Source organism: Perognathus longimembris, chromosome 4 (assembly GCF_023159225.1).
Source record: "Perognathus longimembris pacificus isolate PPM17 chromosome 4, ASM2315922v1, whole genome shotgun sequence".
In the NCBI taxonomy this organism is placed as follows: Eukaryota; Metazoa; Chordata; class Mammalia; order Rodentia; family Heteromyidae; genus Perognathus; species Perognathus longimembris.
The window spans coordinates 87,204,003-87,223,798 of NC_063164.1; the positions used below are offsets into that span (position 1 = coordinate 87,204,003).

The following is a 19,796-nucleotide window of genomic DNA, read 5'->3' on the forward strand; positions in this document are numbered from 1 at the left end:
TTTATTTTAAATGGTAGAAACATGGCCCTGATGGTATATACTGTTTACCATGTAAAACATTACAGTGTTAATAGGAAGTATGTTGAAAAGCTTATTAATTTTATTTTTCCCAAGCTTTATTTGATATTACTTTAAACATAGTTGTATGGTAAAGGCTTCACTTTCTTGTTTTGTTTTTTTTTAAAGTATAGAGTCATCAGTTTCATGATATTTTCACACACACCACTTTGATCAATTCACACACCCTACATTCTACATTGCCCTCTCTGGATTTGCTTCTTCTCTCCTGTGGGTTCCTTTTCTTTTCCCAAATTGTCATAGCCTTAAGAGAGTATGTTCTATTTATGGTTCTAATCGTGTATTTCTTGTTGTCAAAGTCCCATTGCAGTGAGAATTGTGAATGACCAATTGATGCTTCTGGAAAGAGCATTCATAGATCCCCTCGGCTTACCAGGGAGGAAGTTCTACAGGTAAGGAAACTGGGATTCCCTAAAACATGCTACAATACGTACATACAAAAACAAAAGCATACCAAAAGTCATTTTTAAACCTAAACCATGAGGAGGTGAATGTGTATACTGATGAGATGATGGATACTATTATCCATTCAATAGTATAGAACATAGAATGTAAGAAATGCAAATATTAAATGGCAGTTTAAGAAGATATCTTGAACAAAATCTTCAAGCATTAGAATTTTAAAGATCTTAGAGCTCAGTTAAATCTATTCATTGACATCAAACTGTTTTACAGGGCTCATAAGAACTTACCAGTCTGTATTTCAATTTAAGAAGAATGGGAACCTTACTGAATGAGAAGATGTAATTATTAGCAAATTCTATTCATAAAGATCTCATTATTCTATAACGTTCTCTGTAATCAAGGAAGTTAACTTGTATTTTCTTATATTTTTTGACTCATAGACAGTTGCCATTTTCCTCTGAAAGTACCCTGATTATCTGTGTCTCCATGCATGATTTTTCTTTTTTTTGCCAGTCCTGGGGCTTGAACTCAGGGCCTGAGCACTGTCCCTGGCTTCTTTTTGCTCAAGGCTAGCACTCTGCCACTTGAGCCATAGCACCATTTCTGGCTTTTTCAATGTATGTGGTGCTGAGTAATCGAACCCAGGGCTTCATGTATACGGGACGAGCACTTTACCACTAGGTCATATTCCCAGCCCCTCCATGCATGATTTTTCAATGTCTGGATGTATACAACTCTGAATAGTCTTGTCTTTCTCAGGTCACTTTTAACTATGATTTCTTGGTGGAAATTAGGAAGGCTCCAGCATTGAGAGTCAGAGCATTCAACCCTATTCAAGTACATTTATAGATGTGTGATTTAGTTACACATACAGAAAGATTTCTATAATTTAACGTTCTCTAAATGCTGATTAGTATACATACTTAAATATTTCAAGCAGTCACTGTTAGGGCCATCTTTGCCACTAAATAAATATCATCTGGGCACATTATTTCGTTAAGACTCATATTGCTCAATTATACAGAGAGATTGTAATTGTTTTCATTCCATACATTTTTTTGAATCAAGCCCCAGTCTTGGGGCTTGAACTGAGGACCTAGGAGCTGTCCCTGAGCTTCTTTGGCTCAAGCCTAGCACTCTACCACTTAGGCCAAGATCCACTTCCAGCTTTTTTGGTAAGTTATTGGAGGTAAAAGTCTCACAGACTTTACTGCCCAGGCTGGGTTTGAACTGTGGTCCTTGGATCTTAGCCTCCTGAATAGCTAGGATTATAGGCGTGACATACCAGCAACCCAGCTTATTGCCAGTTAGTTTTTTTTATGTTATACATGGATTATAAATGTTTATTTATTGATTGACATATGGAATAGGACCCATCAGTTCAGTATTTACACAAAAGTTGAAATACCAACATTTTAGACTTATTACTAGTGTATATACTTAAATTTTTTTTTTTTTTTTTTTTTTGGCCAGTCCTGGGCCTTGGACTCAGGGCCTGAGCACTGTCCCTGGCTTCTTCCCGCTCAAGGCTAGCACTCTGCCACTTGAGCCACAGCGCCGCTTCTGGCCGTTTTCTGTATATGTGGTGCTGGGGAATCGAACTGAGGGCCTCGTGTATCCGAGGCAGGCACTCTTGCCACTAGGCTATATCCCCAGCCCTAAAAAATTTTTAATCCAAATACCCATGTCTTATAAATATAGAAAGTGCATAACATAGAAGCATATAGAATAAAAAAAGACAATTTTCTTTCAGGCATTCCCTCACACACTACATCAAACCAAATGTAACAGATGGTCTGGGACACTTGAACAGGAGTTAAGCATTGTTGGACCACTGATAGTTTTAAAGTGCTGTTTCTGACACACCTTTGTTACAAGCATCCTTCTGAAAGCCACCTAGTCTAACAGAAGACCAACAGTACTATCATCCACAACAGCTGGGCTGGGGGTGGAGAGATAAAACATTGGTCCAAGAGAAGACTTGTGATTCCCCTAGTCAAAATCCTTCATTTGCATAATGGACTGTACTATGATTGGTGCAAACATGAATGAACTCTTCTGATTGGTATGGGCACTCTCCTGCCCCTTCTATCAAATCAGGTGATCAACTGGCTTTGTGAACAGCTATGCCTTCTTGACTTATGACATCAGACCCAATAAAGACTTTCTCTCAAGTAGTTTGCCAACATTTGCTGAACTGGTAACATGAAGAAAAAGATGAAAAGCAGTGGCAATGGGAGAGAAGCTGCCCTGAAAAGGTCAACATGAGGCCAGCAATGGAGAGATCCAGGCAAAAACTGATCAGAGTAGCAAGGTCAGGCACCAACTGGGAGGAGAGTATGGGCAGGAAATTGAGAAAATAAAACCAACAATGGCTGTGTGGGGTTGGTAGGTAGGGACCCCTTCAGTCCCCAAAGCAATTTGCTATCAGGCACTGAATCCTGCATGGTTACCCTCCCAGGGACCTCGGACCTTAACCCCAAGGACCAACCCCCATCCATTATCCTTGTCAAAGGCCAGGGCTGACTACCACTACTCCCAGGCTGCCTGGTCAGGAACAACTTACTGGAGGAGCTCCCCACCTACTCACAATTTCCATCTGGATTAGGACCCCAATGACCTGGTTTGTAACATAAGCCAGTCAACACTATCACTATTCTTGAGGGGGGAAAAATAAGTGTTCAGCATGAAGTTTTCAGCACATTCATTTGCATATGTACATCTATACATGTGCATATATATGGATATAAAAATATCTGTATACATAAAATGTGTATGTTCATGTAAATGTGTATGTATTCATATATTGTCCGTGTTTGTTTACAAGTAAATATACTTAGATACCTATACATATTTTGATAAAAACAGAAATATTCCTTTACAGGAATGGAATCATGTATTCTTTTACAACTTGCTTTAAGACTCTATCTTAGAGATTTTTCAATGTCAGCTTAGTTCTAGTTTCTCATTATCTGGATACAATTTGTATAGTTTACATTTACAATTTTCTTTTTGTGTGTGTGGTCATGAGGCTTGAACTCATGGCCTCGGTGCTGTCCTTGAGCTTATGTGCTCAAGGCTAGCACTCTACCACTTAAGCCACAGCTACATTTCTGGCTTTTCTAGTGCTTAATTGGAGATAAGAGTCTCACATACTTTACTGCCTGGGTTGGCTTTTAATTGTGATCCTCAGATCTGAGCCTCCAGAGTAGCTAGGATAACAGGTGTGAGCCATCAGTGCCCAGCTGCTTTTTACAATTGTTCTTTACTGAGATTTTTAACTAGTCTTTCTTCCTATTTACTATTATGAAATGTATTTTCATAAAATGTCCTGTGCTGTACTGGAACACTTATTAATGTATCCATTACCAGAATTTGGGTCTTCTGACCAGGATAAGAGGACATTTTCAATCTCTAACAATCTCCTCCCAAAGGACAGTCCTTCCTTCCTTCCTTCCTTCCTTCCTTCCTTCCTTCCTTCCTTCCTTCCTTCCTTCCTTCCTTCCTTCCTTCCTTCCTTCCTTCCTTCCTTCCTTCCTCCTCCTCCTCCTCCTCCTCCTCCTCCTCCTCCTCCTCCTCCTCCTCCTCCTCCTCCTCCTCCTCCTCCTCCTCCTCCTCCTTCTCCTTCTTCTTGTTGGTGATGGGGCTCTAACTCTGGGCCTCAGAGCTGTCCCTGATCTCTTCAGTTCAAGCCGCAGAACCACTTCTGGTTTTCTGATGGTTAACTGGATATAAGAGTCTCACAGACTTTCCTGCCTGGGCTGGCTTTGAACCACTATAATCAGACCTCAGCCTCCTGAGTAGCTAGAATTACAGGCATGAGCCACCTGTGCCTGGCTGACAACAGTGTTTCTTAACTACACTTTGAACTAGTAACCAAGTATTAAGACTCTAAAGGAGTTTGAATTATTCCATGGCATAGAAATATTCTTTCCCTTCATAACTCTAAGGGTTCCTTGATGAAATCGGTATAAAACATGTTCATACTGACAATTTTCCCAATTGCTTCTGAGATATGTATTAATACTGTGGTTTCATACTTTTTCATTATTTTTTAAGTGTTCTGTTTTCCTTGTAGACACATCATCTTTGCTCCAAGTAGCCACAACAAATATGCTGGCGAATCGTTTCCTGGAATTTATGATGCTATGTTTGATATTGAAAATAGTGCGGACCTTCATCTGGCTTGGACAGAAGTAAAGAAGCATATTTCTATTGCTGCTTTTACAATTCAAGCAGCTGCAGGCACACTGAGAGAGGTTTTCTAGGGATGTCTCACCAATTAAAGGTGTTGCAGAAAGTCTGAGGATGAAATCTGTCTTCTTTCCTAACCACTCATGAAACCGAAGGATTTTCAGATCTTGATTTTTTTTCAATCATGTTTCTAGACTTGTGTATTATTCATGGGTGATAAGAACACTTGCCTGATATAAGCTAGCCCTGGGTTCAATCCATAACATACACAAGCAAACACACATAAGTTTAGTTGTTCAACTACATTAACAGAGTTAGGAGTAAAAACAGTAGAAAAGCATTTATAGGCTGGAAGACATGGGTTCGATTCTCAGCACCACATATACAGAGAAAGTTGGAAGTCGCATTGTGGCTTAAGAGGTAGAGTGCTAGCCTTGAGAAAAAAGAAGCAAGGGACAGTGCTCAGGCCCCTGAGTTCAAGCCCAAGGATTGGCATAGTGTGTGTGCGTGTGTGTGTGTGTGTGTGTGTGTGTGTGTGTGTGTGTGTGTGTGACCATCTGTATTGCTTCAATTCTATATTAAGGTGATTAAGGTGAATTGTTGGATAGTTTGTTTCTCCTAGCAATGAAATGAACTGTTACTTTAGTCAGTGTTCCAGTGCTTCATTGGTAGCAAGCACTCTACCACTAGGCCACATTCACAGTCCCTCCAGTTTGTGTTTTTAATCACCAATGGCAGAGCATGTGATTATGTGGCATATACTGCTATCTATGACACTAAATGGATTATACATAGCTAGTTTATAGTATAGCTATTACTACATATAGAAAGTGTTTGAACATTTTTTCTCCTAACCACTTGAGATTAGTTAACTGATATTCTTCTTTCAATTCCTTCTTTAAAGTTCTTTTGTGAAAGATTATTTCATTTAAGGATAAATAAACTATTTTACTAATTGAAGTGGATTGCCTGATTCATGACTGATAAAATTAACTTTCAATAATCCATAAATTCATTGAGTTGTCATTTGTTGTTGTTGGTTGTGGAGCTTAAAATTGGCCTGGGCTCTGTCCCTGAGCTGTTCAGCTCAAGGCTAGTGCTCTACCACTTGAACCATAGCACCACTTCCAGTTTTCTGGTGGTTAATTGGAGGTAAGAGTCTCTCAGAATTTCCTGCCTGTGCTGGCTTGGAACCTTGATCCTTGGATGTCAGTCTCTTGAGGAGCAAGAACTATGGGCATGAGCCACTGGCGCCCAGCAGTCATTCAAAAACTTAAGCATCATGTTTAACATAATAAATTGTCTAATATAAAAGGAAACACACCGGTGCCAGTGGCTCATGCCTGTAATCCTCGCTACTCAGGAGGCCAGCCCAGACAGGAAAGTCTATGAGACTCTTATCTTCAGTTTACCAGCAGAAAACTGGGAGTAGCATGGTAGCTGAAGTGGTAGAACACTAGTCTTGAGCTGAAGAACTCAGGCACAGTGCCCAGGCAGGCCCAGAGTTCAAGCCCCACAACCAACAAAATAAATAAATAAATAAAAGGCAATGGGGTCTAACAGAAATTCTAAAACTTTGTTCTATGAAGAATACCAAAGGAAATACACAGGGTGTTTACTTAAAATATTATGAAAAATGTGAAATGAGAGTCTTGGAAGTAATCAACTTACAGGATCAATTAAACATATAAACACACACACACACACACTTTCATTTACATGGAAAGTTGTCCATGACTTACTGTTCAAAAAGGTGATAAAATTCAGACTCAGAAAGCATCATTTCTTCTAATCCTCAGTATTATTCTAAATTCAGATGATCCATATTTTCCTTGAATCAATGATAAAACTTCTTTGCATACCTAAGATTATAGATGTTATCCCCTGACAGTTAAAACTTTTGACAGGGATTTCCATTCCAGAGCTGGTACTTTTAATAACTAGCAATTGTTTGTATGCAATCAACCGGAAAAAGTGGATCAAATGCAAAATATTTCTAAAGACAGTAAAGAGTTATAGAAGAATTAATAACTAGAGGCATTAAAGCTTTCCTTTTGTTGTCTGCTTTTTTAACTAATTATTTTTTTCATTATAACTTGTAACAAATATATTGTTAGCATATAAAATGTTTTTAACATTGAAAGCATCAAATATGTAAGGTTGTCTAAAATGTGGGTTTTTAAAAATTTATATCAATACATCCATATTCCACTAAAAACATATTCATCAGGCTTACACGTACTTTTTAGTTATCATGTTTAAAAATCTGGAATTTCTTTTAAGTGTGGAGATTTGGAAGAGGATCTTAAATGTGCTAACCAAATCTTATCATGAACATAACAAGAACTTTTAAACTAATTTAGAAAACAAAAACAGAGGTTCTATGAAGGGAAGATTAATAACATTTGCCATTGAAGAAAGAATTCAGGTAAAAACAAATAGCACCACAATGAACTGCACTAAGGTGCTTATTCCCTGGAGCTAAACACTCCCTCTGAAATGTATTGCAACATATAAATGCAATTATTTAATGGTTACCATTTTGTTCATTCATCTACAGAAAATTGCATTCCTTCTAGTTCATTATATTGAACAAACATTCGAATTATTGAATAATGTTAGTTTATATTTTGTGAAAACAAAGGGAAGTGTTATTTATGTCACCTTGGATATAAGATGACAAGCTTAAAAGGGCTTCATATCTCTTTTAAGATATTTAATTTATATTACTACTCCAGGAGTGTTTACATAGATATATATTTCAATAAGAAATGTAAAAATCTTAAAAACAAATCACAGCACTGGTAGCTGCTTTACATACTCACTTAGGTCTTAGGATCATTAAGGTCAAACTACTACACTTAAGTATACTTTTAAAAAGACTGAAAATGGCACATTAGAAAACTTTCTAAAATTCTTATTAGAGGCCTGTTTCTTTATATCCAAGTACTGATGTGTCAGCTCAACATGTAATTCCCTTTACTGAAAGCATTTGTTCCTTCTACTTGGATTCACTTCTAGGAGTCTCTGTGTTCCTTGTTCTTGGTGGAATAGCATCATTTTCTAGCATTAAAGCCTTTAACATACCTTTTGATACTTTTGCTGTTGTTGGAGGTGGTAATGGAATTTGAGCTCATGTCTCACACTTGCTGTTCGACTTCAACCACACTTCCAGCCATTTTATCTTTTGAATGATAGATTCTAATTTATGCTTCTCACATAGCTAGGATGACTGGTGCAGATTACTACACCCAGCCTTTTATTTGATGAGATGGGGGTCTTATGAACTTTGAGTCGCAACTGTTTTTGTTTTTTTGCCAGTCCTGGGGCTTGAACTCAGGGCCTGGGCACTGTCCCTGAGCTTCTTTTGCTCAAGGCTAGCACTCTACCTCTTAAGCCACAAAACCACTTCTGGCCTTTTCTGTTTATGCAGTACTGAGGAATTGAATCTAGGGCTTCATGTGTGCTAAGCAAGCACTCTACCACTAAGCCACATTCCCTGTCATAATTTTTTGTTTTTTTTTTCCCCAGACCTGAACTTGGACTTGGGGTCTGAGCACTGTCTTCTATAGCTTTTTTTTTTTTTTTTTTTTTTTTAATATTTTGGTCTTTTCTTTTTTGGTAGTGGGGATCAAACCCAGGACATTGCAATTGCTTAGGCAAGTGCTTTTCCACTGAGCTACATCCTAGTTTTATTGAGCACTTCCCTTGGCTTCTTTTTGCTCAAGGCTAGCACTCTACCACTTGAGCCACAGCACCACTTCTGGCCATTTCTGTTTATGTGGTGCTGAGGAATTGAACCCAGGGGCTTCACGCACACAAGGCAAGCGCTCTACTGCTAAGCCACATTCCCAGCTCCTGACTTGCAATTTTTTTCATCTCACCTTTCTGAATAGCTAGGATAACAAGAAGGAACCACTGTATGCCTTTAGAATACCCTTTTAGAAATTTTTGTAATCTAGACTTCTCATAGTAGCTCCTAGAGAGTTGACAGTATGAGTTTCTTGAAGGAATTTATTAAGTCAAGTTAAGGGCTAAAGTTCAAATTTGGCACAGACTTAAACAAATTACTGGGTGCTAGAATAAATTAGACTTTGCCAGAAAACCACAGTCATCCAGGCACAAAGAACTAAGGAAAGTTTGTTGCCAACAAGGGGGCCAGCAAGATCCTTTCTCACAAGAGAGAAGTGCCAGCTATTGTCTGAGGTGACCTATATAACCCACTGGGGTTAGGAGAAGTTAGGAGGCAGAGACCCGGGAGTGGACAGTGGACCAGGGGCTTCATCATGGCAGGTTAGGACTTATAGCTGCTGCCCAAACCTGAAGATCACTCTAAGGGGATCTTGTTGCCTTATATGATTGGAGCTGCCCCAAAAGAGAATCAAGAGAACTGAAGGTCAATCAGAAATATTTACTTGAGAGCTAGGGCAAGGGTGGAAAGAGTAGGGGCCCAACAGCTTTTCAACTTGGCCAAGACCATCCCAGGCTGTTTATACCCAATTTCTCCATGGACTTCTCCATTGTTTTTTATCTGGTTAATTCCTTTTCAACCCCTCAGAGACTCTGGTGTCTACCATGCTTAAAAACTCACCCATAGGGCTGGGAATGTGGCTTAGTGGTAGAGTGCTTGCCTAGCATGCGGGAAGCCCTGGGTTCAATTCCTCAGTACCACATAAACAAAAAAGTGAGAGGTGCCACTGTAGCTCAAGTGGTAGAGTGCAAGCCTTGAGCACAGAGAAGCTCAGGGACAGAGCCCAGATGCTGACTTCAAGTCCCAAGACCAGAAAAAAAAATTCACTCATCAAGTCTATTTAGTGATCCTTTGTTTTCTATTTTTGAACCTTTCTTGGAAGCAGAGGCCAGGTTTAACCAATTATCTTAAGCATCTAAGTGACTACTATTTCTTATTGCATTAAATAAAATAAGCAAAGGATGGCTGTAATATTGAAGAAGCTTATCAACTTGTATCTTATTAAAACATGGCTCAAGGTGGGCACTGTTAGCTCACAGCTGTAATCCTAGCTACTCAGGAAGCTGCTGAGGACCTGAGGAACCCAGTTTGAAGCTAGCTCAGGCAGCAAAGGTTATCTCCAGTTAACCACCAGAAAACCAGAAGTGGTGCTGTGGCAAAAAGTGGCAGAGTGCTAGCCCTGAGCAAAAAACCTCAGGAACAGTGCGCAGGCCCTGAGCTCAAGCCCCAGAACTGGACAAAAAAAAAAAAAAAAAGTAATTCAGTTATTGGACATCAGAGTCAGGAATGAATACTCATAAGCAGGTAGCAATTTGAACTTGGGGTTTTGCAACTTGGTTGTTCATAGCATCATGGTTAAGAGTTTAAGGACTTTTAAGAGGCAAAGTATGTAATTCTAAAATTGAATGTCAGCATATTCTGTACTTGGCATTGATTAACAGGTCTTTTGCTTCTGAATACTGGTGTTAATAAAATAGTGTATAATGGGAAGTTTGAAGAGGAAATGAAGAACTATTTAGTACTTGAAAAAAATACTGTAGCTGTCATGTCTACATTTCAAGTTAATTTTTTTTTGTTGTTGTTGCCAGTCCTGGGGCGTGGACTCAGGGCCTGAACACTGTCCCTGGCTTCTTTTTGCTCAAAGCTAGCACTCTACCTCTTGAACCACAGCACCACTTTCGGCTTTTTTTTCTATATATGTGGTGCTGAGGAATCAAACCCAGGGCTTCAGGTATACGAGGCGAGCACTTTACCACTAGGCCATATTCCCAGCCCCCTCAAGTTAATTTTTGTAGCTAATAATTTCTAAATTCCTAAACCAAAATCCCAAGTAGAATTTCTGAAATATGAACTCGAAACTAGAAGTCTAATAATGTCTAGTTCTGAGTTTAATTATTTTATCATTGGCTTTCTGGTCTTTAAAATGTTCCCTTTGGCTATCACTAAGTCTTTTCCTACAGGTAAGCTAATGCAGCTTTACTTGGAGACAAAGAGGAACTGACAGAGTCCTTTAAAGAATGGAAACTAGCCCATGTTGGCTTTGAAAAGTAGGATTCATTAACAAGCTTTAAAATTTTACAAGAAATTGTAATTATTATAATCACACTTAGGTACTGAACTTCAAATTTTCTTACAGTAGATAGCTCTTATGTTTTCCTCTACCTAAGAATATATCATGAAAAGTAAGTTGTTTTCAATAAAGAATATAGGGTCTCTGTTGGAATTGTGTACTTTTTGTCCGTCCAATCTTATTTTCCTGTTCTGAGAAGTGTTCTTATGAGAGAATCATTACAGATGATTTGGATGGCATATTCTCAGTATTCAGTACATAGGAATAATTAATCTTTTATTGGATTCATTTATTTCCAAATCTGTGAACTCCTGCACATATACAAAAGGCTGCTTTCTGATTGAAAATAACAGGCCCTCAACCAAGTTCAGAATGCTTTGAACTTTGCTTATTTAAAGTTAAAAGAACGTTTGCATCATGCTTGTTTCATTTCCAAATCCTGAGTCCTAGTAAGCTGAATCTCCAATCTTATTGTTTGGATAACCTTGTTGCACACACCAATCTCATGGAGAAAATCTCGCAAATCTTGGTTTATATTATATCTTATTTAGCCTTTTTTGCATTTAAGCTAGGACTGTCTTCAATTTTCACTTTGTAGTCCTTAATTTATGATCCTGTTTCTTAATAAATCCCTTTTGTTGTGTTTAATCCCCTTAGCCTACTTCTGCTGTATTCAATGTCCTTAACCTAATTTTATACCAATTCACATCTCCCTTTCTATTTGGCCTTTCTAAAATGCAATTACCAATATATAAAGTGGAAAGAGAAGTTTTTTTTTGTTTTTTTGTTTTTGTTTTTTTTTTTTTTGGCCAGTCCTGGGCCTTGGACTCAGGGCCTGAGCACTGTCCCTGGCTTCTTCCCGCTCAAGGCTAGCACTCTGCCACTTGAGCCACAGCGCCACTTCTGGCCGTTTTCTGTATATGTGGTGCTGGGGAATCGAACCTAGGGCCTCGTGTATCCGAGGCAGGCACTCTTGCCACTAGGCTAAATCCGCAGCGAAAGAGAAGTTTTAAACTAAAGTACATGTATACACAAGAACTATGCTGTAGTTGGTAAAGTTGTTTTGCATAGAGGACTTGATTCTGACCTGGTTATACATGTGTATTAGCATTGAGCCATTGTGCAAATGGACAGAAGATACTAGGAGCCTGGCTTTGCACTGCAGCAGTAAGTTACAGAGGGAAAAAGGTTGGAAATGTTCTATGTAATAATAAATTCATTACTTAGAAATGTGGACGTGCACGCACACACAAGTATTTCCTTGATGTCAACTGAATAGTTTGGAGTCAAGTCCAAGCACATCCAGAACCCAGATCCTGGTCTCTAATACCACTTTCCAATATAAAAAACTCAAAATAGCAGAAAATAAGTTAACTGTTAAAATAAAATTTTAAAAAGGGCTGGGAATATGGCTTAGCGGTAGAGTGCTTGCCTTGCATGCATGAAGCCCTGGGTACGATTCCTCAGTACCACATAAACAGAAAAAGTTGAAAGTAGCACTGTGGCTCAAGTGGTAGAGTGCTAGCCTTGATAAAAAAAAGAAGCCAGGGATAGTCAGTGCTCAGGCCCTGAGTTCAAGCCTCAGGACTGGTAAAAAACAAAACAAACAAAATACTAGTCAGGCACCAGTGTCTCATGCCTGTAATCCTAGCTACTCAGAAGCTGAGATCTGAGGATACTGATTTGAAGCCAACCCAGGCAGGAAAAGTCCATGAGACTCTTCTCTCCAAAAAGGAAGTGCAACTGTGGCTCAACTCAGGGATAGCGCCTAGGCCCAGGCCCCGCAAACAAAACAGACTTCCCACAAACACACAAAAGAAAATAACAATGCAACATCTATGACATAGGAAAACAAGAACCAAATAAAGGGACACAATAATCTTCAACAATTTTAGCAATAAATGAGACAAATCTTTGCTAAGAGTCAAAGTAATTTTGTATATTGTCCTTAAGGAGATGGAAATAACGTCTTAATCCTTCATAAATTGAGAAGCATGGACACTAATGCATATTGGGACTTCCTTCCAAAGAACAGAAAATGTAGTTTTTTTTTTTTTTTTTTTTTTTTTTTATTGGCTAGTCTTGGGCCTTGGACTCAGGGCCTGAGCACCTTCCCTGGCTTCTTCCCGCTTCCCACTCGAGGCTAGCACTCTGCCACCTGAGCCACAGCGCCCCTTCTGACCGTTTTCCATATATGTGGTGCTGGGGAATCAAACCGAGAGCTTCATGTGTAGGAGGCAAGCACTCTTGCCACTAGGCCATATTCCCACCCCAGAAAATGTAGTTTTAAAGAAAAACAAAACAAAAACAAAAACAAAAAGCCTGACAAACACTACCTTCAAAAGCTGACTGTGAACCAATATGACTGGATGAGAATGGTATCACACTAGGCAAATCCCAATTGAGGGACTGTCTCCTAAACACCCAACCACTACTCCTCAAAGTACATGTAAGTACCTTGAGACTGAGGCTCAAATGAAGGAGAACATAAGAAAACAGAAACAAATGTATTATTTCTCTCAGAATACTGCAAGTCACTTAAAATTATGAAAAGTTCAGGGAGTAATAGTGGAAACTGATTGTGCTACATATATAGCTCTGTGAGATCATATGTCATTCCTATAAATTCCAAAATATCCTAAATAAAAGTTCACTGAGGGGCTGGGAATATGACCTAGTGGCAAAAGTGTTTGCCTCATATACATGAAGTCCTGGGTTCAATTCCCCAGCACCACATATATAGAAAATGGCCAGAAGTGGTGCTGTGGGTCAAGTGGCAGAGTGCTAGCCTTGAGCAAAAAGAAGCCAAGGGCAGTGCTCAGGCCCTGAGTCCAAGCCCCAGGACTGGCAAAAACAAAACAAAACAAAACAAAAGTTTACTGAAACAAAATTGATCTAGGAGCAAGTACAAAGCCCTAAATTCAAATGCCATTACTGCTAAAAGAAATGGAGCCAAGAAAATGCAAAGTCTAATCAGACCATGTTGTTAAAAAGCTTTTCAAATTTACTATAACATGTTAAGTGAAGGATGCCAGACTTTTTTTTTTTTTTCCAGTCCTGGAGCTTGAACTCAGGGCCTGAGCACTGTCCCTGGCTTCTTGTTGCTCAAGGTCAGCACTCTACTGCATGAGCCACAGCACAACTTCTGGCTTTTTTCTGTTTATGTGGTGCAGAGGAATCAAACCTAGGGTTTCACGCATGCTAGGCAAGCACTGTACTGCTAAGCCACATTTCCAGACCCTAGAGGCTCTGCCAACCTTGCTGAAGAGTGGAATAGTGATCACTGGAGACTAAAAAGAATAAGATGGGAAAAGAGGAGAAAATTTTACTAAAGACAAAGAGAAGAGGAATCACTCCTGGCTCTCCTGCAAAGCAGGGTTAGTTATTAGGCAAAGCAACCATGATACTTTTCAAAATGACTGTTAATGAGTACAGAAGTAAAAGAAAAAACAACAAAAAAACATAAATTTAATGGTCAAAAGATGTTAAAGATTATCATCCAAATACATTGTATACATGTATTGACTTACTTATAATGCCATAAATTCTTTTTTTTAAGTTTTTATTATCAAACTGAGTTACAGAGAGGTTAGTTTCATACATTAGGCATTAGATACATTTCTTGTACTGTTTGTTATCTCGTCCCTCATTCCCCCTCCCCCCTCCCCCTTTCCCCCTCCATGAGTTGTTCAGTTCATTTACACCAAACAGTTTTGCAAGTATTGCTTTTGTAGTTGTCTTTTTTCTATCCTGTGTCTCTTGATTTTGGTATTCCCTTTCAATTTCCTAGTTCTAATACCAGTACACGAAGTTCCCAATATACTCAGATAAGATTACATAGTGTAGGTACAACCACAGGAAGGTGATACAAGAACATCAATAAGGTACAGTTACACATGGCACATTGAAAGTTGTTACAACTGTGATATAACAATTGTGATCCTCTGCTGTGACTTGTCTAAACCTGTGCTAATTATTCCCGATAAGGGAGACCTTAGAGTCCATTTTTCTTTGGGTCTGGCTCACTTCACTTAGTATAAGTTTTTCCAAGTCCTTCCATTTCCTTACAAATGGGACAATGTCATTCTTTCTGATAGAGGCATTAAAATTCCATTGTGTATATGTACATTTTCCTGATCCATTTGTCTACTGACGGGCATCTGGGTTGGTTCCATATTTTAGCTATGACAAATTGTGCTGCGATGAACATTGTTGTGCTGGTGGCTTTAGTGTCTTCTTGTTTGTAGTCTTTTGGGTAGATGCCCAAAAGTGGGGCTGCTGGGTCATAGAGGAGCTCTATATTTAGCCTTTTGAGGAATCTCCATACTGCTTGCCAGAGTGGCTGAACCAGTTTATATTCCCACCAACAATGAAGTAGGGTTCCCTTTTGGCCACATCCCCTCCAACAATTGTTATTGTTAGTTTTCTTGATATATGACATTCTTACTGGGGTGAGATGGAATCTCAATGTTGTTTTGATTTGCATTTCTTTTATGGCCAGTGATGTAGAGCACTTTTTCATATGTCTCTTGGCCATTCTCATTTCCTCATCAGAGAAGTCTCTTTTTAAGTCTTTAGCCCACTTGATGAAGGGGCTATTGGTTCTTTGCGGTTTTGTTTTGGAGGAAGGTAATTTTTTTAGTTCTGCATATACTTTAGATATGAGGCCTTTGTCCGTTGAATGGCCGGTAAATATCTTCTCCCAATCTGTAGGCTTTCTGTTTATCTTGCAAGCTACGTCCTTTGCCCTGCAGATGCTCTGTCTGCACTTTGCTGCAGTCCCATTTGTCCAACCTTTCTTTGATTTGTAGCCTTTCTGGGTCTTTGTTAAGGAAGTTCCACCCTGTGCCAAGGAGCCCAAGTGTTTCTCCTACTCCTTCCTTTAGTGTTTTCAGGGTGTCTGTTTTGAGATCTTTGATCCATTTGGAATTGATTTTGGTGCAGGGTGATATATAAGGATCTAGTTTTAGTTTGTTGCACATGTTGAACCAGTTTGCCAGCACCATTTGTTAAAGAGGCCATCTTTCTTCCAAACTATTGTTTTAGCTCCTTTATCAAAGATTAAATGGACATAGTTCTGTGGGTTCATTTCTGGGTCTTCAATTCTGTTCCATTGGTATTCAGGCTTGTTCCGGTTCCAATACCAAGCTATTTTTATTGCTATAGCTTTATAATACAGCTTGAAGTTTGGTATTGTAATTCCTCCAGCACTGTTCTTTCTGCTTAGGATTGTTTTTGCTATTAGGGGTCTTTTACTGTTCCATATGAATTTCTGGATTGCTTCCTTGATTTCATTAAAAAATGGTGTTGGGATATTAATGGGTATTGCATTGAATTTGTAGATAACCTTTGGCAATATTGCCATTTTGGTTATATTAATTCTCCCAATCCAGGAGCATGGGATTTCCATTTCCTTAGTTCTGCCTTAATTTTTCATGTTTTTATATGCCATAAATTCTTAAAAATTAAAAAGGACTTTACATTAGAAGCATTTCAAAATTACAGATAGTTAGAACCCATTTCCCTTTTCTGATTTTGCAGTTTGGAGTCCACAAATTAGCATTTCTAACAGGTTTCCATTGCTGAAGACCCAGCTGGCATATAAACTCTCTTCTGAAAAGTGCTGTCCTGGTATGGAAAATAAAACTCAAATGATCCATGGCTATCTTGTTCCTGGGTTCACAATCTTGTTCATCCTTATTTCTACACTGCAAATTTAGGTTCCAGGTATGTGAAAATATGTATGTTTTGACTAGGTCTCACATTAACAGAAGAAAGAAAGACAAATGAGATGCTATTTCAGTATAGGTTTTTAATCAAAGTTATGAATTATATTCTACAAGATATATTTCACTATCAAAGTCATTTCCATAACTTATTTCTGCACTAAGATTCTTAAGAGTTCTCTAGAGGCTCTTTAGAGAAACTGCATATCTTAAAATTGGTCAAATCACATGATGGGTTTTTAGCAGGGTATTGAAAACCACTCAGACACAATGACTATGTATTTCATAGATTTATTCTTTAATAAAATATCTAACAAAAAATTGCTCCCAATTATTCGTCAGTTGCTATTTTCCCATGTTACATGCCAATGGGCTATAGTCTATTCATTCAGTTGATAAGCAAAAGCAGTGCAGAATAATGAAGAGCACAAGTAAGTCAAGTTGCCTGAATCAGTAGTTACATTTTGACTCAACCTCTTTTGACTCTGGGTGCTATAGTTTCCCCATCTGCTACATGAAAGAATCCTCCTCCTTGGGGCCATAAGCACTACGTCCAGTCATATAAATTCTTAGGATGGAACCTGGCCCATTATTGCTGCATGTGTAACATTTCCAACAGCCAAACAATGTCCAGTACTGTGCTAGTAAATGAGAACAGCTGACCAAGAGTCAAGATTACATGCAGTTGGCAAAGGAATATAAACAATAACCATACAAAAGTAAAACAGTGATATACTTATGTAATGTCTTCATTAGGACATTAGGGGAAAAGTAAGCTTGGAGGTTTCCTTTTCCTAAGCTTAAATAGCAAAAATCTTTTAAAAAACTTACAATATAACCACTTAAACAATTCTTCAAGAACATCAAATGTTTAAGGCGATCGTTTCATTTTACTTGATATTAAAGGTGGCCTACCAAATTGGCAAACTAAGAAAAATCATTAATTAGCATTTAGTAAAAAATGTGGTTGTAATCCTAGCTACTCAGGAGGCTGAGATCTGAGGATCTCAAAGTAGCTAAGAGAAGAAAGTCCGAGACTTTTGGGACTCAGGGTCTGAGCACTGTTGTTGGATTCTTTTTGCTCAAGGCTAGTGCTCTACCTCTTGAGCCACAGTGCCACTTCTGTTTTGCTTATGTGGTGCTGCCAGGGCTTTGTGCATGCTAGGCAAGCACTCTACTGCTAAGCCACATTCCCAGATGCTCCATAAAACTCTTATGCCTAATTAACCACCAGAAAACTGGAAGTGGTGCTGTGGCTTCAGGGGTGGAGTGCCAGCCTTGAGGTCAAGAGCTCAGGCAAAGTGCCTAGATCCTACAACCAACCAGCAAAAGTCAAACAAAAAATATGAATTTAAGAAAATGCTTTTTCTTTTGCAAAGTTTTAAGAAGTAAACACTAAAACTGAGCAATATGGGTCATGCTTATGTAATCTCAGCTGTTCAGGAGGCAGAGATCAGGAAGATCATGATTAGAGGGCAGGCAAGATGGCACATACCTGTAAGCTCATGTACAAGCAGATACATGTGGGAGGATCACAATCTGTGGCCAAGCCATGCAAAATATATCTACATCAAAAAAGGATGGGGGGCATGGTAGAACATCAGCTTAGCAAGTGTGAAGCTCTGAGTTCTAATCTTAGTATTACCAAAAATAAAAGACTATCTCATTTGATGTGTGTATATATTTATATGTAAGTATATATAAATACATATATATTATCAACAAAAATTTAACAACAAAATTTGAGAAAAGTACTGATGTGCCAAAGATTTTTCTGAACTACTACTGCTATTCTCCAGAGCGTTCTCTTATTCTTGGAAGTCACCTTGTGATGAGCAGTACTATCTAAGGACAAATGATCCAAGAACAGAGTAGAGTTAATAGACCAACATGGAGATGGTCCTGATCTGGTTAGAACACACTACCAATCAAAACGAAAGCATGTCCTCACATCCTGCCCATGAACTCCCAGTAGTTGTTTATAGAAAAATAGTGCCACTATGGTAGGAATTCTTAGCCTGCTGGTGTCATAATTTTTCTTCTTGAAGAAAATTATTCTTAAGGAACTCTGTATGCATTTAAGAACTCATGACAACTTAGTACCAAGAAACAACTATGCAGAAAACACTTTTGCCACCCAGGTATTTTAGGGACGATGTTACTTGCCTAAAACTATAAATGTTTTCTACAATTAAAAAGAGTAAATCATGTAACAATAGATGAATTTAAGTGGTAAGAATAGTAGTAAAGTAGTTATGGATAAAAAGCAATCTCTCACTTAACAAGTAAAATAAAGTTCAATAAAACAAAAGCCAACTAAGCCAATAAAGTCATGAAATGACAGAAATATCATAAATGCCAAGTCAAAATAATTTATGGAAAAGCAACATAAAGTAGTGCAATTATAAAATACTCTAGTGTTCAAATAGATAAAGGTATATAAAAGTATGAGGATGTTTAAAAAAGATGAAGTTACATTGTATATCTGAAATCGCCCTAAAGTGGACACCAGATCTCATGAATATGCTTTACCCCTAAATTTACTTATGAATGAGGCTTGGGAATGACCGATTTTTTTTTTTTTAAACATGAGGACTAGGGAAGCAATAACACAATGGTCTGTTAAACCTTATTTATTTGCGAGATTAATTTAAGGTTCTCTTCAATTTTATGGCCTATAGCAAAGTTGTAGCAAAAAATATAGCTCTTTGTTGGAGTTTCCCCAAGAAGTTACAATAAACTGTAAACACAATTTGTTGCTTTTAATTCTTTTCTTCTGTGCTAGTCTTTGGGGTTTGAATTCAGAGCCTAAGAAGTTTTTTGCTCAAGATTAGCACTCTATCACTTGCAACACAGCTCCACTTCTGGCCCTTTTACTACTTAATTAGAAATGTCTCATACACTTTCATGCCCAGGTTGGTTCTGAGTGGTAAAACCCAAATCTCAGCCTCCTGAGTGGGTAGGATTATAACCACTGGTGCTCAGCTAATTCTTACTTTTAACTGTTGATACAATTGGCTTAAATTATTACAAGAAATGTAGGACAGGTTTCAAGAACTACCATTTGAGGGATAGGAATGTGGCTTAGTGGTAGAGTGCTTGTGTAGCATGCATGAAACCCCTGGGTTGGATTCCTCAGCACCACATAAACAGGCAAAGCCAGAGTGGTGCTGGGGCTCAAGTGGCAGAGTGCTAGCCTTGAGCATAAAGAAGCCAGGGACAGTGTTCAGGCCGTGAGTCCAAGCCCCGGGACAGGCAAAAAATAAAATAAAAATAAAAAGACATGGTTAAAATTAAATGTTCTACCTGGACTTTATAGTGTGTTTTGAATCTCAGCATTCTGGAGCGGGAG

At 38.5% G+C, this 19,796-nt stretch overlaps 2 protein-coding genes across 5 annotated transcripts in view; one reads left to right on the forward strand and one right to left on the reverse strand.

Moving 5' to 3' along the window:
• Naalad2 (N-acetylated alpha-linked acidic dipeptidase 2) overlaps positions 1-4,789 on the forward strand; it is a 47,480-nt gene extending 42,691 nt beyond the window's left edge. For 2 of the 4 annotated variants that reach the window (XM_048345614.1, XM_048345617.1), the window contains 2 exons: positions 378-470; positions 4,562-4,789. In XM_048345614.1, the coding sequence (XP_048201571.1) occupies positions 378-470; positions 4,562-4,751 (283 nt within the window). In that variant the 3' untranslated portion in view covers positions 4,752-4,789. The other 2 variants (XM_048345616.1, XM_048345615.1) reach the window with 2 other exon arrangements.
• A 4,751-nt stretch (positions 4,790-9,540) lies between these two features.
• The window catches only part of Chordc1 (cysteine and histidine rich domain containing 1), a 29,205-nt gene continuing 18,949 nt past the window's right edge, over positions 9,541-19,796 (reverse strand). Inside the window, exon 10 of the mRNA XM_048345619.1 lies at positions 9,541-9,554. The gene's annotated coding sequence lies outside the window, so the exon portion shown is untranslated. The remainder of the gene's footprint in view (positions 9,555-19,796) is intronic.